Source organism: Equus caballus, chromosome 11 (assembly GCF_041296265.1).
Source record: "Equus caballus isolate H_3958 breed thoroughbred chromosome 11, TB-T2T, whole genome shotgun sequence".
Classification (NCBI taxonomy): domain Eukaryota; kingdom Metazoa; phylum Chordata; class Mammalia; order Perissodactyla; family Equidae; genus Equus; species Equus caballus.
The window spans coordinates 25,922,701-25,940,294 of NC_091694.1; the positions used below are offsets into that span (position 1 = coordinate 25,922,701).

The 17,594-nt window shown below is 57.0% G+C and overlaps 1 protein-coding gene across 3 annotated transcripts; it reads right to left on the reverse strand.

Moving 5' to 3' along the window:
* Nucleotides 1-325: 325 nt before the first annotated feature.
* On the reverse strand, nucleotides 326-15,745 carry SAMD14 (sterile alpha motif domain containing 14). Of its 3 annotated transcripts, none has more exons than XM_070227445.1 (10): nucleotides 14,939-15,745; nucleotides 11,514-11,568; nucleotides 5,163-5,324; nucleotides 4,467-4,755; nucleotides 3,622-3,709; nucleotides 3,451-3,525; nucleotides 3,186-3,345; nucleotides 1,790-1,909; nucleotides 1,548-1,703; nucleotides 326-710 (listed from the first exon to the last, which is right to left on the reverse strand). In XM_070227445.1, the coding sequence occupies exons 2-10, from the start codon at nucleotides 11,523-11,525 to the stop codon at nucleotides 555-557; spliced, it is 1,218 nt and encodes a 405-aa protein (XP_070083546.1). In that variant the 5' UTR covers nucleotides 11,526-11,568; nucleotides 14,939-15,745; the 3' UTR covers nucleotides 326-554. The 3 variants fall into 3 exon arrangements, with proteins under 3 accessions (XP_070083546.1, XP_023508475.1, XP_070083545.1); XM_023652707.2 differs by having other exon boundaries at nucleotides 5,158-5,324; XM_070227444.1 differs by having other exon boundaries at nucleotides 5,158-5,324; nucleotides 11,514-12,433; nucleotides 14,939-15,296.
* Nucleotides 15,746-17,594: the final 1,849 nt, after the last annotated feature.

Below are 17,594 nucleotides of genomic sequence, written 5' to 3' on the forward strand. Positions count from 1 at the left end.
CAAGTTGCTGCAGTGCCCACCAGCCTGCCTGGGGAGCAGAACAGAGCTCTCCCAACACACAGCCTCCTTGGAGAGCTGGAGAGGAACAACTCTATCCACTTCCTGCCGAGGTGCTCAGCTACTCTCTGAGCCCTGGGACCCTGGCCCGGTCTCAGGGCCTCTGGAAGGCAGGCGGGCATTCTAGCTCACTGTGGGCCCCAGCACCAGCGGGGCCTGAGGGCAGAGGGTCAGACTGACCCAGGTGCCTCTGGGTTTGCAGACTAGCTTCCGCTCTCTGCCCTCTTCCCATAAGCTGCCACCTCTCCCAGGAACTCTGCCAAACGAGTCCTTGAAATTGGATTTATTACTGGGCCCTCTCCCTGGGGTCTCCCTTTCTTGGGGATCTGGGTCCAGATAGAGTGACAGGGTGAGAGGGCGTCTACCCCCTGAGAGCGTGGGGCCAGGCCAGCCCAAGCTTGGCGTCCAGGCCCCGCATCCCCGTGAGGCCTGTGCCGGCCGAGCCCATGGCCACCCGCGCCTGGGTGCCCGGGTACCAGTGCCTGCCCCGCCCACCCCTAGCTCTTCTTGGCCTCCTGCTCCTTGCGCCGGAGCTTCTCTCGCTGCCGCGCGGCCTTCTCCTGCGCCTTGCGCTCCTTCTCAGCAGCCGCCGCCAGCTCCTTCACCTTCCGCTTCACTAGCGCCCGGTCATGTGAGTTGGTGAGCCCCAGGCTCTGGGGGAGGAATGGAGGGTGAGGGAAAGCCGAGAACCGCCGGCCCTGGCCAACCCAAGCCCCGGGTTCTTTGTGCCCCAGGTGAAATCTCTCTGGAGCTCTGTGTGTCCTCCCTCCTTGAACTGTGGCCCACACATCCCAGACTTGTGATGGATGTGACCCTCAAGGCAAGAATTTGCAATGGCAGTGGTTGGGAGAGATCAGGGTGGAGGGTACCAGGCCCATTGCCACCCCCTCCCCCTTGGTTCCCATTCCTCCACTCAGATTTCAGCCTTGGCACGACCCTGTCCAACACCCTGAGGCCCAGAGATGGGGAGCAACTTGCCCAAGGTCACACAGCTACTCAGTGGCTGAGGCCCCTCCCACTCCAGCGGCTTCCTGGGGGACTGTCCTCATCACCTGTTCCCCACAACTCAGCAGAGGGTGGGAAATGCCAGAAACCTCCCAGCACAGCCATCAGAGGCCCCCCAACAGCCCCGCTATCACCAGTTTCCAAGACTGAGAATCAGACAAGGCGATCAGGGGAGAGGCCTGGCTTCTCATCATACCAGGAGACTCATTAGAGTCAAGAGGCAGGTAATATGGTAGTCCTAGAGGTCAAGGTCAACCTGGAGACTTGGGCTGGAGCTTGAAGGTCAAACCAAAGAACTGGGCGTGAGTTTCAAGTCAGACTGGTGACCCGTGCTAGGGGTGCAAAGACTAGGTCAAGGACCTTGCCTAAAGGTCAGAGGTCAGGGCAGTGGCCTCAGGGAGTGAAAAGGTCAGGATGAGGAGCTCCCAACCCTTGAAGGTTGCCCTAGGCTCCAGCTGGGGCGTGGCCCTTCCACTCTGACCCACCTTCAGTTTGCTTCCATCAAGCTGCAGTAGCTGTGGCCCGTCCACCTGCCGCGCGGCGAACTCAGCAGCATACTGCTCCAGATTGAGGCTGTGCAGCCACTGGCCCACCTGCTGACTGGTCCAGTGGTGGACAGCAGGGAGAGGTTCATCCAGGAACTGGGGCGGAGACCAAGGAGAATGAGGGGTTACATGTGGCCTGTGGCTTGCACAGCCAGCAGAGTCAGAGGCCAGGGCTTGCTCACCTCATCTGAAGACTGGGACAGCGTGTGGTAGGGGTAGGAACACTTGGCCTCCTGCCGGGAACTACTCGGGATCTTGGGGCTGCTGCTGGGGGGTGTGGAGTCATCACTCAGAGTGGATTCCTAGACAGTGGGAGGTGCATGCCACTGAGGAGACAGCTCACCCCCAAGCCCAAGGGAGTCTCCCCAACCCACCACCCCTCATCCGGATGGAGATGAGGTCAGGGACTGGGTACCAGGAGTTACACAGTGCACCCTATGCATGAGCCAGGAGCTGGGCAGGCACATGTGACATGGTGACTTGTGTGGGGCATCAGGATCTGAGGCCTCTGGGAGGACATGGGGCTAGAACTGAGTCAAGCAGAATAGTTAGCAGGAATGGAGGAGGTTTCAGACTAGGTGTTGCTTCTTACAGGCAGTCAACCAGGATTCCCCTAGGCTGGATCAGGTGTCCCTGCCTTGTGCCTCCCCACCATAGCCTCTAGCACCCTGGCTTGTAAGTGCCTGGTTAGAGGTCCTTGTCCTCCCTGCACTGTGAGCTCTATGCGGGCCTGGGCTGTGTCTGTTCACTGTGGTATCCCCAGGACCCCAGCACAAGAGAAGGAAGAAAGGGAAGGCATGCCAGGAGGGAGGAAAGAAGGAAGTCTCAGGTCAGAAGGGTCTCCTTCTCCTCTGAATTCCCAGCTTCCTGATCTTCTCTGCCCCAGCTGCACATAAGGAACAGAACCACAGAATGAGCACTGGGCTCAGGGTCTTAGAACCTGGCAGCTAACTCCTTGCGAGTCTGTGGGCAAGTCCCTTCTGTCTGGGCCTTCATTTGCCCATCTGTGCAGTGGGGGAGAGCATGCCTGCCCTCCCTACTTCACTGAGCCTTCGTGAGAGGAAAGCAAAAACATGCCTTTGGAGCTTTGTCAACTGTAGGGTGCTGTGTGAGGATAAGCGAACGCTCATTGTTGCTTCTGTGACTCGGTCTCACTTCTCCCAAGGGCTGTGAGCTTTCTGAGCACTAGCTAGGTTGGGGTCCTATTTATCTCTATATCCCACAAGCCTTATGCCACCACACAGGTAGCCCAGCTCATAAGACAGGACATGGGGCCAGAATGGAGCCAGGTAGCATAGTCAGCAGGAACGAGGTGACCTCGGGCTGGGTATACACCAGGGCAATCAGTGGTCAGTGATGTGTGTTGAATGGATGAGGCAGGCAATGAATCAACTACTCAGAACATGAATGAGTGACCGAGTGAGTGCAGGAACTCAGAGAATGGATGAATGAATGAATCACTGAATGGCTCCATCGATGGACAAATGGATGCCCAGAATGCCTGGAGCCCAGCCCAAGCCAAGGTCAAGTATGACGTCATGCCACCTCAGTCTGGGGGCGAGATGGCAATGGACTCACCTGGGAAGCTGACTTCTTAGGGCTGAATCCCTCATGTTTAGGGGAGCAAGTGGGGGAGGTGGTGCTGCCGGAGGACGCCGAGCCCTTGCCGCTGTCTGTGAACCAGGAAAAGGGCAGAAACGGGGAGCCCCCTGACCTGCCGGACGCCTCCACCGACTCCCTGTGGAGAGAGCGCCCTGCATGGGTAGGGGCACTGAGGGAAGGGCCGGGACCCACAGGGAGATGGGGGCGGAAGCTGTGCTGAGGCGCTGTGGGTGCCTCTTACCTGCTGCCCATGGACAGGCGGTTGCTGCCCTTCTCCTTCCGGCTCTTGCTAGTGGATGCTCGGCGTAAGGTGACCCTGTGGCGAGGGCGGGGGGAGTGGGGCGGTGCTGCCCCTGTGCTGCCCCTGACCCCCACAGCTCCACACCTTTGTTCTGGTCCCTCCTCCACTCACCCCAGGTCCAGGAACTTTCGGCGAGTCTTCTTATCCAGGCCAATGGTGGGGCTGGCAGGCTCAGGTGGGCTGGCATCCCGGCTGTCATCTTTCAGGGAAGAGCAGGAAAGAATGTATGTACGGTGGCTTGCCTGCCTCCTTCAGGTGCCAGTACGAAGTGGTAGAAATTCTCTTGACTTAGAATCAGGCGACCTGGCTCTTGGACACGTCACTTTACCTGAGTTTCCTTCATCTCAAATATGGAATAATAACACCTGCTTATTTCATGGGGCCTAATGGGATGTTTATGAAAGCCGTATACAAACCGTAAACCACTCTGAAAAAGTAGGAACCACTACTATTTACTGTTAATTTTATCTTGGCCAACTTCTAGCCCTTCCAATCTTGGCTTCCAATCTGTGACTTCCTCAGAGAAGCCTTCCAGCATGCTCCCAACCTGGGTCCTTTCACCCTGGTATATGCTCTCCTGCCACCGTGCACGTTTCCCTGATAGCACTTCTTACAGCTTGTAACTACACGTTTAATTAAGGGATGCTCTGCTGGCTTCCCCCTAAACTATAAGGAATTATTTGATTGTTTCTCCCTGAAGCTACAAGCCCCATGAGGACAAGGGCCGCATCTGTTTGCTCACCTATGTGTCCCAGTGCACAACAGTGTCTGGCACATAGTAGGTGCTCAGTTGATGAATGAATGAGCCGCGGTGATTACTCTCCACCTCCCCGCAAGCCACCCGGTCCCTCTTGGTCCAGTCCTGCCCCTAGGCGCCCACCCTGCGGGAAGGATCGGAGGGGCCGCTGCACTCCCGGCGCGCACCAGCAGGGGGCGCCGCGCCGGCTGCCGCTCACCTTCGCTGTGCGGCTCTGCGCGCGGGTGGCGGCGCACGAAGCTAGGCGAGCTGTCCGAGGAGGGTGCGGAGCGCGGCGGTGAGCCGGAGGCGGCGGCCAGGCCCTCGTGCGAGGCGGCGTTGTGCAGGGGCCGATAGCGTGTGAGCGGCGAGGGCGGCGCCTCGTCCTCGTCCAGGCTGCGCCGCAACCCCGGGGGATCCAGGCAGAAAGAGCCCCCGGCCGGGGACCCCGGGCCCGAGTGCAAAGGCGATCGCAGCCGGTGCAGGGGGCTCCCGCAGCCGTCGTTCACCTGGGGGAGGGGGCAGCCGCTCACCGCCAAGCCTCCTCCCCGCTTCCCGGAGCGTCTGGGAACGGGTTCACCCTGTAAACTGCATGGGAGCCTCCAAGGCAGGGAGCCTGGAGGGAGGGTTTCCCGGTGCCCGTGGGCCGTGGGGTGCCCGGGCTTTCAGTCACACAAACTGGGGTTGAATCCCGCCTGCTTCACTAACTGTATGACTGTTACTGAACCGATGGGGGTGATAACACCTTCCTTGAAAGGATGAAATGAGCCAGAAGTGAATGCAGCTAATATTTGTGCGCATTATTATGTCAGAAGCCTGGGGGTGTGGTTTCCCTGGAAGAGCGATTTGGAGGGATTATCCAGGGGCCAGAAGGGTGGGTGGGGATATGTGATTGGGTGGGTTGCCCCAACCTTGCCTCCGGGCCCATCGGAGCCTTCACCATCCTCTGCAGAGCTGGCACTGTCCCGAAGCCTTGAGCGAGAGGGCCGGTGTCTCCGGCCCTTGGCCAGTAGTTGGGCCCGGGCCTTGTGTAAACTGCTGTCCAGTCTGACGGTCTCTGGCACAGCCAAGTCCAAGTCTGCGAACCAGGTGGAGGGGGCAGAGACCAGACACATGAGGACAGCAAGCCCAGAGGTCGCCTCAGGCGGCCACCTGCACTCACACCCCAGACATTCAACAAATGTTTCCCAGTGCCAGGCACTGGGAGTACAGATGAGATGGAAAACAGGGTCTCTCGGTCTCGGGGGGAGCCAGACACGAGAGCATGTAAATACAGCAGTGTGATGGAAGCTCTCCCAGGCACACACAGCAGGACATGGGTTTGGATGGGTCTGAAGAGGAAATACCAACGCTGGGTCTTGGGTCTGGGTGGCAAGCTTGGTACATGCAATGATGGGAAGTACGGAAGTTGGTGGGGGCAATTGAAGACTAGGTTTGTGGAGGGGAGGGCTGGGGCATGAGGCTGGGGAGACCATGGTAATAATGGCTACCACGGAAGAAGGGCCTACTACGCACCAGAATGTACATATGGCACCTCATCTACTCAGAGCAAACCAGTGAGCCAGGGACAGCTATTATGCACATTTTACAGCTGAGCAAAGGTAGCAATGGTCCAGGATTTGAGCCTGGCTAGTCTGACTCCAAGACTGGCACTGCTGGGGACTTGCTGTGCCATGCTCAGCGCTGCACTCAGAGACAGCACTGCGGAGCATCTGGAGGGCTTGCAGTTGAAGTGGAGCAGAAGGAACCCCCTACAAGTTGGTGGCAGCAGCAGGGAGGAAAGGTCACTGGCCCCTGAAGCCTGTCCTGTCCTGGGGTCAGTGGCACAGGGCTGGGTCCCAGATGAGGACATGGAGGAAGAGCAGGCAAACCCAATGTATCCTGCATAAACTCTATTGCTCCTAGTTTCACTTTTCATTCGCTCCACCTGAGCATGCATCCCTCACTCTGCAGCATCTCTGGGTTTGGTACTGGGGTCTCCTGGCAGAAGAGGTTCCTCCCAGACCCCAGGCTGGGTTAAGACCTCTCTTCCCGACTCCCCCCTGCCCCAACCATGATCTCGGGAACCCCCATCGCCTGCTCCTCTTTCTCTTGTCTGCACACATCCCCTAAGCCACCCCAGTGGCTCTCCTGGCTTAACTATCACCTATGTCTTTTCCAGCCCTGACCCCTCCCCTGAATTCCAAGCCCAGGCACCTTAGCACCTGCCGGGGAACTTGCCATGTCAGAGACCCAGGCACTCAAACTCAACCCATCAAAATGAACCCACCACCTTGCCTCAAACTGGCTTCTCCTTGTTCCCTGGCTCAGTGAAAGGCCCCGTCGTCCACCCAGTCACCCCATTCAGACAGCTCCAAGCTGCCCGTCCTCCTAAGCTCCAGACCCAGTTGGTAATTCATGTGTCCAGCTGCCTACTTGACACCTCCACTTGGAGGTCCAACAGGCATCTTCAATGTATGTGTCAAAACTGGACTCCCGACTTCCTCACCCCCCAAGGCTGCTCCTCCCAGTCTGCCCATCTCGGTGAATGGCAGCTCCATCCTCCAGCTGCTCAGGCCAGACCCCTGGAGTCATCCCTGACTCCTCTCTTTCCCTCCCACCCCACAAAGCGATCCAGTCACAATTCTTGTTAGCTCTACTTTTGAAATATATCTAGACGTACTGAAATATTTATGGTGAGATGATATGATGTTTTGGATTAGGTTCAAAACAATACTGGGGAATAGGAGTGGAGGGTGGAAGGGGATACAGAGGAAATAAGACTGGCCACGAGTTGATGATTGCTGAGGCTGAGTGATAAGTACGCGAGCACGTGATAGAAAACACTGAGATTCCCTCCACTTTTGATTTCCAAAAACTGTCTGTGTGCACACATACGGAGAGAAAGGAGAGAGAGACAGCAGAAGAGTAAAGGAGAAGAGGAGAGGAGAGGAAGGAAGGAGAGGGGAGAGGATGGGAGGGCAGGGAAGGGGAGAGGAGAGAAAGAACTCACAGCTTCCCGGGTCTAGGTCACCATCGCCTCAACTCTTGCCTCGATTGTTACAGAAGCCTCCCAGCTGGTCTCCCTCCCTTTCCCATTTACAGTCTATTTTCAACACAGCAGCCAGAGTGATCCTGATAAAACGTGTCAGCTCATGTCACTCCTCTGCTCAGAGCCCTCTGGTGATTCCATCGCACACAGAAAAGAGCCAAAGTTCCCCCAGTGGCCTTCCAGACTCAGTCTGCGCTCCCCTACCACTGAGCTTCTATTTCTCTCTCGCTTTCTCTGCTCCAGCCACCCTGGCTGCCTGCTCTTCCTCACACAAGCCTAGCCTGCACCACAGGGCCTTTGCACTCCCTCTTCGCTTTTCCTGCAAGGCTCTTGCCACAGGTTTGTGTCTGGTTCTCTCCCTCATCTCCTTCATGTCTTTGGTTAAATGCTTTCTCTCACTGAGGCCTTCCCTGACCACCCAATTTATCATACCCCAGAGCCCCTCCCCTATTTATTGCCTGTATCATTTATAATTCTCTGGCATACTATTTTTTTGATATTTTACTTTCTTAGTTTACTGTCTGTCTCCACCCATTAGAATGTCAGCTCCATGACGGCAGATGTTTCTCTATTCTGTTCACTGTGCTCACACAGGCATCACATGGTGCCTGGCACATAGTAGGTGCTTAGTAAATATTATTTTAAGAACACAGTTCTATTGATCTACCTTCTTCATCCCCGGGGACCTGGCCTCTCCTCTCGGTTGGGACTGAACTGCCTTAGCTCAGGCCTTCACCAGTGGCCCACCGCCGCCCCCACCCTCCCAGAGCATGGCCTCAGTATCCGTCCATCCCTAGCTCCCTGCCTCTGGTCTGCCTTCCTCCCCACTTTGCACAAGCTGGAAGAAACTTTCTAGAACACATTTCTGACTGTGTCCCATACTCTCCTGCTTTTGATACCCAGTTGGGGGAGAGGGTCCCAAAGCCAACAACATAAAGTCCATGCCCCTCAGCCCCCCATTCAAGGTCTGAGGGGCCCAGAGCACCGCTCCATGTTCCCACACTCCCTCCTCCGTGCAGCACAGCAGAGCACAGCATGCTCTTACACAACACCGGTTCCGCGGTGTGGAGCATAGGCCCTGCAGCCAAACGGCCAGGGCTGACTCCAGTTCCTTGGACAAGTTACTCACATTTAGGTACTGGCTTCCTCATCTGTAAAATGGGGTCCAGATGGCATATTTTCCTTATAGGGCTGTCGTGAGCACTAAATAAGATCATGTATATGAAGTGCTTCACCATCATGCCTGAGACTTGTAAGTGCTCACAAGCACTACTCTTGTGGGAACAGTAGTGACCTGCTTATACCCATACCCAGCTACCTGAAGACCCGCCTCTGCCTTGGTTCCCCGCCTCCAGCCCCATGTTCATGCTGCTCTCTCTGCTCCATCGCTTGCCACCCCTCCTTGGCCTGGCTGTCAGCTCCAGTACATCACCTCCCGGCACTCTGGACAGCTGCGCCTCTTCAGCCTCGGCACTATGATCTGGTCGGCAAGGCGTGTCACCTGTGGGTCTGCACAAGGCAGAGGGGGAGGCCTTGCACTGTCCACTGGGTACCATGAGAGCCTGGTGCAAGGCTTGGCAGAGAGCAGGTGCTCAGTCATGTTTGATGAACTGAAGGACCGGTGCACAGCTGGGCAGAGATGGACTCAAGACACACGCAGTGCTGATGCCCCCATTCCGTCACACCCGGTTCTTAATCCTCTCCTCGCCGTCTGATATGTTCCTTCTTTAGTTATGTGCACTTTATTATCCATCCCCCTGCTTGCCCCTGCACTAGAAGTCAAGCTCCACAAGGACAGTGACTTTATCTGGCTTGTTCTGTGCTGTCTCCCCAGGGTTTAGACTAGAGCCTGGCACAGAGCTGGAGCTCAGGAATATTGCGGAATGGACAAAAGAGACAGGGAGTGGTGGGGGGGCTACCACTTTAGAGGAGGTGGCCAGGCTGAAGTCTGGGTGGCCATAAAGACCCAAGGTTGTAGAAAGAACAAGAGAGAGCTTTCTAAGGAGAGGGGATGGTGTGGCCTTGGGCGGGGAGTGTCTGAGGATTACCAGGGACCAGTGCATCCTGCAAGGAAAGGGAATAGTCAAGCTGAAGGGGGAGGGTGGACTCAGAGAGGCTGTTGCAGTCATCCAGGGACCGTGGGTGGTGGCTTGGAGAGGCAAGAGGTCCTGTCAGAGGACTGCTATCTTGGACCCCAGGCTCGACACCGCTGCTCTGCTGCCTTAACTGCCCCTGCTTCACTTCTAGAGTTTCCAGGCCTGGGGCTGAGCTGGGCGAGGGAGCCCTCTGCCCCCTGCTCCCTGACACTAAGGACTGGGGACTGAAACACAGAATAATGATAGCTAGCACTTAGGGGGCTCTCACTGTGCCAGGCACTGTTCTAAGTGCTCTACAATTACTAGCTCATTTAAAACTCCCCACAACCCTGGAGGAAGAGACTCCAGGAATCCCCAGGGTAGCCTTAATTTGCCTGTAGGCATACGGCTGGTGAAAAAGCGGGCCAGGGTTACAAGCAGTCTGGCTCCTGGCTCTGGAGGCTCAGTTTGTAACTACCAAGCCCGCTATACTTCCTCTGAGGCAGAGATGGGAGCGACTTGTGAGTCCAACCCCTCGTTTCACATGTGGGGAAACTGAGGCTCAGAAGGTTTGGCCCAGGGTGCAGAGGGGGAGCTGATGAGCATTCTCTACCCCTCTGGCACTCAGGTGGAGCCCAGCCACCCTGGGCTAGAGGGCCCTTTGCTCCTGACTCTGGGCCACATCAAGACTGTGGTGGTCTTACCTTGGAGGGTCTAGGGAGCAAAGGGACTCCTAAGGGGTCTGTGGGTTTTTGAGGCAAGGTGAGGCGAGCCTCTCCTCCTGTGCTTCACTCTACCAGGCTCTCTCACCTCCTTCTATGCCTCCCTCCATCTCTCTCTCTTCCTCTCTTCCTCTCTCCCTTTCTCCCTCTCTCTCCCCCCTGCGGGAGTTAGCCCAGCCCTGGGCAGTGGGAAGTCATGAATATTTAATTGCCTTTTGCATCTGGAAGCAGGCGAGGCAGCCAGCTACCTCAGCAGGTCTGGGAGAAGGAAAACAGGAAGGGTGGGGGAGTGGAGGCTGAGAAGCTGGGGAAGGGGGAGCTCATCTCTGTCAGGCCAGGGGTCGGGCCTCCTGAGTGGAGATGGAGATGCTCAGAGTCTGAGGCCCAGATGCAGTCCAGGGCTGGGGGCATCCTGGAGGCAAACCCTCCACTTCACAGGTCCTAGGGAGGCCAGGGCAGGAAGTAGTTCCTGGCAGTGCCAGGGCATGTGTGGTGGCAGGGGAGAGTGAGGTGCCCAGGGGAGGGGGGGAGGAGAGGGGAAGGAAGGTAGAGATGAGGAGAAGGCAGGGAGGAGAGACTGGAAGCCCCTTGAGGCCATAGGCACAAATGTGACCGCCCTGAAGGCGGCACATATTACAGGCTTCAGACAGCTTCTTCTTTCTGTCTCCACCTCTCCCTTCCTGTTCCTCCATGGCCTTTGCTCACTGACTCCTCCACCAAATCCAGCTGGGAAACAGCTTTTCCACCCAGTGCATGCTGGGAGCTCTGCCCAGTCAGGTGGAGTGGTCTTTCTCCAGTCCACACAATAGAAAGATTACAGGGGGTAAATGATGGTGCAGCCGGTGTGTGCATGCACCCCAGCGTGTATCTGCACCCCAGCGTGCATGGACGGGCTGGCCTGGGAGTACTGAGGCTGAGAGTGTGTTATGCCTTTGATTTCCATGCACATCCATGCAGGGTGAGGTTCCTTATTTATGTGACTTGGAGGTAATGTGTGTCATCTGTGCTGGGGGATACAGCTCTACGGCATAGTGACTGAGAGCAAGGAGTTGGGCAGTCTGGAGTTCTAGTCCCAGCTCTGCCACCAACCTGCCGTGTGATCTTTAAAGCAAGTCACTTTACCACTCTGTACCACAGGCTCCTTGTCTGTAAAATGCGCACTCTTCTTAGCATTATTGCAAGGGTTAAATGATACAGTGCATGTGAGGTGGGGATGCTAGCCGAGTACCTGGCAGGGAGACAAGCACTTACTAAGCGAGGACGGTTGTTATTATTTTTGTTGTAAATGGCATGTCCACTCAGATAGTAGTGACAAAGAATCAGGCTGGAAGGTCACAATACACACACACACATACACACACTGAAGTCCCCAAGGGAACCCCCTCCCCCCACCACATGCCAGGTGGCCTTGGCTAGAGAAAGAGCCAAACAGAACTTACCGAAAACTTCATCCGCGGGTTCTCGGAGCTTTGAAGAAGCCATGACTCAAGCGAGCTGGGGAGGACAAGCGAGGAGAGAGAGAGAAAAAGACTGTGGATGAAAGGTTCAGGTTGGCGGAGGCGAGGGAGCCGCCAATGGCTACCTGCTCTGGGCCTTCTGGCCCCTCACCTCCCCTTAGAACTCTTCTTCCGGGCCCCCTGGAAGAGAAGTCATCTGAACCACACCTCTCCCTGGCGGGGGAGGGCGTTGGGGCAGGAGGCAGGAGCAGAAGGGTAGGGGCAGAAGCACATCCAGGCTGTAGACCCAGGCTGTGTCCTGCGGTCTTGCTCTGGGCTGATCTGCTGTGCGCCTCCACATGGGTCACTGAACTTCTCCCCTTCACTGTCTTGGGCCTTTCCATCATCAGCATTCCCTAAAAACTTGAATCATCATAAACTGTCCAACATCAAATCTGGAAGAAATCTTGGAGATTATTAAATCCAATCCTCTGATTTTACAAATAAACAGAGGGCAGAATGACTGGCCTAAGATCACAGAACAACTTAACGGCAAAATCAGGACCAGAACCCAGGTTCTTCCATCCACCCCCCTCCCTCCCTCCCTACTTATCTATCCACCTGCTTGCCCATCCGTCCATTCATTCACTCACCCATCCATCCAACATCCACCCCCATCCATAACCCATCCATCTTCCCATCCATCACCCAGTTCTGCCTCCCCCACCCCCCATCACGGGTGTGCTCACCACCTGTCTTCCTGAACACGAGCTGTTCAGGAAGCTGGCACCATCAGCAGGGCCACTGTTTTTGACAAACTCACAGTTCTCACAGTTCTAGAGAGACTCACAGATGCAGGAGGGTATGAGGAGTACTCAGCAGAACAGTGGACAGCCAGATCTCTATGATGCATCAAGTATGTTCTGGGAAGAAGTGTGGATGGGTAGGGGTTTGGTTTGCTTTTGTGGGAAGCAAGAAGGGAGGGCGGGTCGGGAAGCTGGATCTATGAAGCTGAAACAATTGGGGCAGGCTTCCTAGCAGATGTAGGATAGCAGCAGCCCTAGACCAAGGCCTGGGGGTCAGAGGGGCAGGGAAGCTCAGGGGCAGGAGCATACAGCATGGCTGAGACCTGATCTCCAGTTACTTCTAACACTCAGGTCCCCACGAAAAAGGCAGGGCACTGGGCCAGACCACACATTTGACAGGTGTAGGAAAGCTAGGGTTTGGGGGTTTTTTTTGCCCCCTGCTGGGGTCTTTTCCAACTCTCCTCTTTTGTTATTACATAGACATCATCTCACTGTGAGCTGGCCTGGCCTGGGAGTCTCAGTATCCCCACTTTACAGATGGGAAAACGGATGCAGGAGATAAGAGGCAGAACTCAAACTTGACTCCAGTCTCCTCCCCTCGGCCCTATCCTGGGTGATGATCGGCAGTTGTGTGGGGTGCTCATGAGGAAAGGGCCGAGGGAGGGGGGCTTCAAAACCAGCTCCACCCAGGCTCCACGGATGCTTGCCTCTGAAAGCAGGAAATGAGGTGTGAAAAGGGGCCAGGGATATGGGCCTTCAAGAACCCTCCTGCCATTCTTGAACTCTGGGTGCTAGTAGCAAAGAAGTTCTAGAACCTCTCTTCCTATCCGGGAGGGCCAGATGGGAAGGGAGGCTGCCCCTAAGAATGAACTAAAGTCCCTCATTCAACCACAAAGCCTCAGCCAACCAGGACCCAGCTGCTACCTCCTCCAGACAGCCGCCTTGGATAGCCCTCTCTCCTCCCATTCGTCCACGTAATTTCTAAATCCACTCTTCCCCAACCACTGGGAAATGCGGGATTTTTCATACTTCATTGATTCCCTAATTGGGCCATGTCTCCCTGACATCAGATGGGAGCTCCCTGAGGAGAGGGGCCAGTATTCCCCATGAGGGGAGGGACTCTCTGAAGATAAGTACTGCCTCTGCCATCAGAATGGAGGTTCTCTGAGGACAGTAGTGGTGCCTCCTCTCTTAGACTACCTGAGAATAGAGATCCCATGTCTTCTTTATTTAAGGTCCCAGGCCAGGGTGGAGACCCTCATATGGATGGAGTCCTCATTCAGGTTCCCTCTGGGGTAGGCTGGGGCTTCCAGCTCCCACCAGCACCCAATCCATCCTGATTCAGCACAAGCTGGTTTCTTTTCCTCTCTTCAACAACTAAGTCCCTGGGGTGTGTATGGGCGATCCTTGCTACACTGTCCGAAGCACATTATCCAGGAGGTCACCAGGTCCCTCCCACCCAACCCCCTCCTTCCAAAGCTGAGCCTTGGAAAATGAGACACTGAATTCTCCCCACCATTTACACTCCTACACACACACACAAACACACACACACACACACACATACTCATACATGCACATTCAACCAGGTAACTGCCACAAGGCGGAAATGAACCTGTTCCTCTGGACACACACAGTCTGGGCTCTGACTACCAGGCCACTCCTTCCTCCCAAAGCTTCCAATTCCCAGACAGGAGCACCTTTGACCCTTCTCTGGGAGAATGGGAAGCGGTGAGCTCAAAGCTTCCTGGGACCCAGGGGAAGGAGAAAGAGAAAGAAAGGACGCACAAGCCCTGGAGTGGAAGTGGGGAGTAGGAAAAGAGAGAGACAGGTTGGTGGAGAGTCAGTCCACAGAGCTGCAGAGAGAAGGAAGAAAGAGATGAGACAGAGAATGGGGCCAGGGCAAGTAGTCCTGAGGACAGGGCTCCAGCAGCCCTGAGTGAGGCCCAAGGGATGAAGGCCAGGAGGGAAGGAGAATCCGCGGGCAGGGAGAGGGGAGGCCCCCAGCGGGGCAGGCAGGAGGAAATGGGCCCTGGAAGAGGAGAAAGAGACCAAGAGAGAAATGCAACCGGGAAAGGCGGGGAAGGAAAGGAATGGACGGGAGAGGGGGCTGGGGGTAGGAGGAGGCCGTTGTGGGGCTAGAGAAAGCAGTGCCCCCTCCCATAAGGCCCAGGCTTGAGGCAGCCGGCAAGAGTCGGATCCCCCCTCCAAGCGCCGCTGGAGACGGGGTAGGGGCGCAGGACAGGGCACCCACTGCACTCCCAGGGCCCCTATCCCCCAGTCAGAGCCGGGTGGCTAGTTTCTCTCCAATCCATCCATCCAACTCTGCGCCGGGCAAGAAGGAGTTAAGTCCTCTCCCCCTCCCCCCACAGCAGTTTTTTTAAATTAATTTCTCCAGGCGGCAGGCAGGAGGGAGAGGATTAGGGACACAATCCTATCTCCGCCCCCTCCCCTGACAGCCCAACACCCTAGTTCCGTGCGGTCCCCCTTGGGATAGGGGAAGAAAGGCCCTTGTCGACTTCGTCCCATCCAACCGCACTCGGGGATCCCACCACGAGCCCTAGTGACGCCCAGCTCCGCTTCCCCATCCACCTCAGGGTCCTTGGGGTCCCGGCCGCTCACCTCCAGCATCACTCATCTTCAGCGTCCGGCGCCTCGGGAACCCCTCAGGCCCATGGTGCTCGGGGCGGGGGCCAGGCGGGAGAGGGGCGGGGGACCGTCACCCCGGCCGCGGGGGGCTCCAGGCTGGCTCGATCCGCTTCATCCCGGGAGTGGGGGTGGGGGTCGGCGAGGAGGGTCCTGGAGCTAGAGGGAATGGGGCGGGGGGTGGAGTGTGGGGAGAGAAGGAGAAGGTTTGCAGGAAGCAGGAGGCGCGGGCGGGGCTGGACAAGGAGACCTGACGGGAGGATGCTGCGTGCGCGCGCGCGCGCGCGTGTATGTGTGCGTGTGTGTGTGTGTGTGTGTGTGTGTGAGAGAGAGAGAGAGAGAGAGAGAGAGAGAGAGAGAGAACCCCACCTCCCCGCCCCGCCTACAGGCCCGGAGGACGCGGGGCCCCCTCCTGGCAGGCCGATATGCTTAGCGTCGCGTCCGCAGGGGTCCGCGGGCGTCCCCCGGGAGGGGCGATGCGGGGGGCGCGTGGCGGGGAGGCTAGGCGCCAGGGAGACAAAGAGCGGGAGGGAGGGATGGAGCGAGGGAGGGGGCGGAGGCGGCAGGAGCACCGAGGAGGGAGGGGGCGGCCCCGCGCCGCTGCCAGGCGAGGGGATTCTGAGTTGCCGCTACTTCTTCGGCTCGCGGGAGTCACAGTGGGTGGGAACGGCCAGCGAGGCGGCCCCGCCTCAGGACCCACGGGCCTTCCGCCTCCTCTGCAAGGTCTGTGAAGGCTCCCCCCGATTCATCGATTCCACCGACATCCACCGAGCCGTCGGGTGCGCCGAGGCCTGAGGGGGCCGCAGGGAACAGAACCCACCCGGTCCAGGCCATCGGGACTCGCGGCATTGTCCGGGGGACAGACGAGGGGGAGGCCCTCATAAGCCCGAGTGCCGTGAGCCCTGGTTCACAGAGGACACTTCAGCGCGAGGAGAGCGCACCGGAGGGCGCCCGCCGCCTGGGGGCGGGACGAGGGAGGTGGGGGCGATCTGGGAGGATTCCGGAGGAGGTAATGCGTTGGCTACTCACGCAGGCCAGGGCAGGGTACAAATGCTAGTGGGGCTTGGCGGGGTGCGTGGGCAAGGGAGGAAGATGAGCGAGGCTGCGGAGGGGCCGGGGGTGGAGGGAAGGCTTGCAGTTTATCCTAAGAGCCGTGGGGGAAAAGTAACAGAGGAGGGAGGAGCTCAGAATTGCATTTTAGGAAGAACCCCTTGGCTCCTCTGTGGAGAATGGACTGGAGAGGGCCCCCTGAAGGAAGGGAGACTCCTCATGAGGCTGCGGACAGATGTTGGCGGTGGGCATGAGGATCAAAGATCAAGTTGAGAACTATTCAGGATGTAGAACTGAAGAAACTGACACGATCTGGGGACTGGCTGGACGCGGAGGGAGAAGGAGGGGTCTAGGATGACCTAGGTCTTGGCTTGAGGCCAGGAGCCCTGGAGGTGGAGCCGGCAGGGATGGGGGAGCAATGAGATCAGACTTGGACCTGGTAAGCTGGAGGTGGTGGCAGGCCAGCCAGGGAAGATGACCTAATAACAACTAGCTACCATACCCTGATGGCTTCGGAGGTGCTAGGCACTGTACTGAGCACTTTTCTCACATTAGTGTCACCCTCACAATAAACCCACGAGGTAGGTGTTTCTATTACCCCCATTTTAAGACAGGAAAACAGAGACTTAGAAGAATGAAGTGGTTTGTTCAAGAGTAGGTGGTGAGGTTGGATCAGGGGGTCTAGTGCTCAGGAGAGAGGTATGCAGTCTGTAAGGATCGAGTTCCCTGATGGCCTGCCTAAGTCTGTAGTCCCAGGTCTCTGAGGGACTGTGAGAGGTGGCACAATGAGCCAGGATGGTCTTTAGGGGCTGAAGGTATACGAGGAGATCTGTGGGAGTTTTGAGGTCTCCAGGTATCTTCAGACTCTTCTGGCACCCATGGGTGCTGGTTAGATTGTGGGGATCTGGGGATGGGTGGTGTCTCTGGGTGACAGCCAGTCAGGGCTGTGTCTGGGGTCTTTAAAGAGGATGTGGTTTTCAGGCATCTGGTGAGATCTGGGTGGTAGGCTGGAGTCGGGGGGATTGATTATATAGTCCGGTAGGGAGTGGGGAGAAGATGGGTATGTAATGTCAGTGCGGGGGGCAGGTTCTGTGGGAGGGTGTCTGCTAGGCCATAGGACCTGGGAGGACCCCTGTTCCTCGTGATGCTCAAGCTCTGGGTGTTGAGAAACCCCCCTCATCTGATTTCCCTTCCCTATGGGAAGTGTCAGGATTGTGGCAAACCTGCTCAAGCTTCTAAGAACTGGGCAGGTGACAGAGCAGGGCTGAGGTGACAAGCCTTACAGAGGCCTGCTCAGAGCCACTTGACACAGCCCCAAACATGGACATATCCTATGGGTGAGTCACATCTCAGGCTTCAGAAACTTACAGCAAAGTCCCCTTAATACACTCAGGCGTGAACCTGGGTGGCTACTTGGCCCGCCTTTTGGAAATACAATGTACAGGCCCCTCACCTAATACACAGGACAGACGAGGGCAGCAGGACCCCAACATGGCTGTTTACCCCGTCAGACCAGCAGAAACCCTCAACACCCCCCATGTCTGACTCCCCACCCAGAAAGGTCTGGCCACTTTGCTTCCTG

What these genes read in the sequence shown, in the direction of transcription:
- SAMD14 (XM_023652707.2), bottom strand. Translation starts at nt 11,556, where the DNA reads ATGGCTTCTTCAAAGCTCCGAGAACCCGCGGATGAAGTTTTCG. An exon ending in CCGATGGGCCCGGAGGCAAG is followed by an intron (nt 4,756 to 5,157) that starts GTTGGGGCAACC and finishes CCCCTCCCCCAG; the next exon opens with GTGAACGACGGCTGCGGGAG. An exon ending in CGAAAGTTCCTGGACCTGGG is followed by an intron (nt 3,526 to 3,621) that starts GTGAGTGGAGGA and finishes CCCTCGCCACAG; the next exon opens with GGTCACCTTACGCCGAGCAT.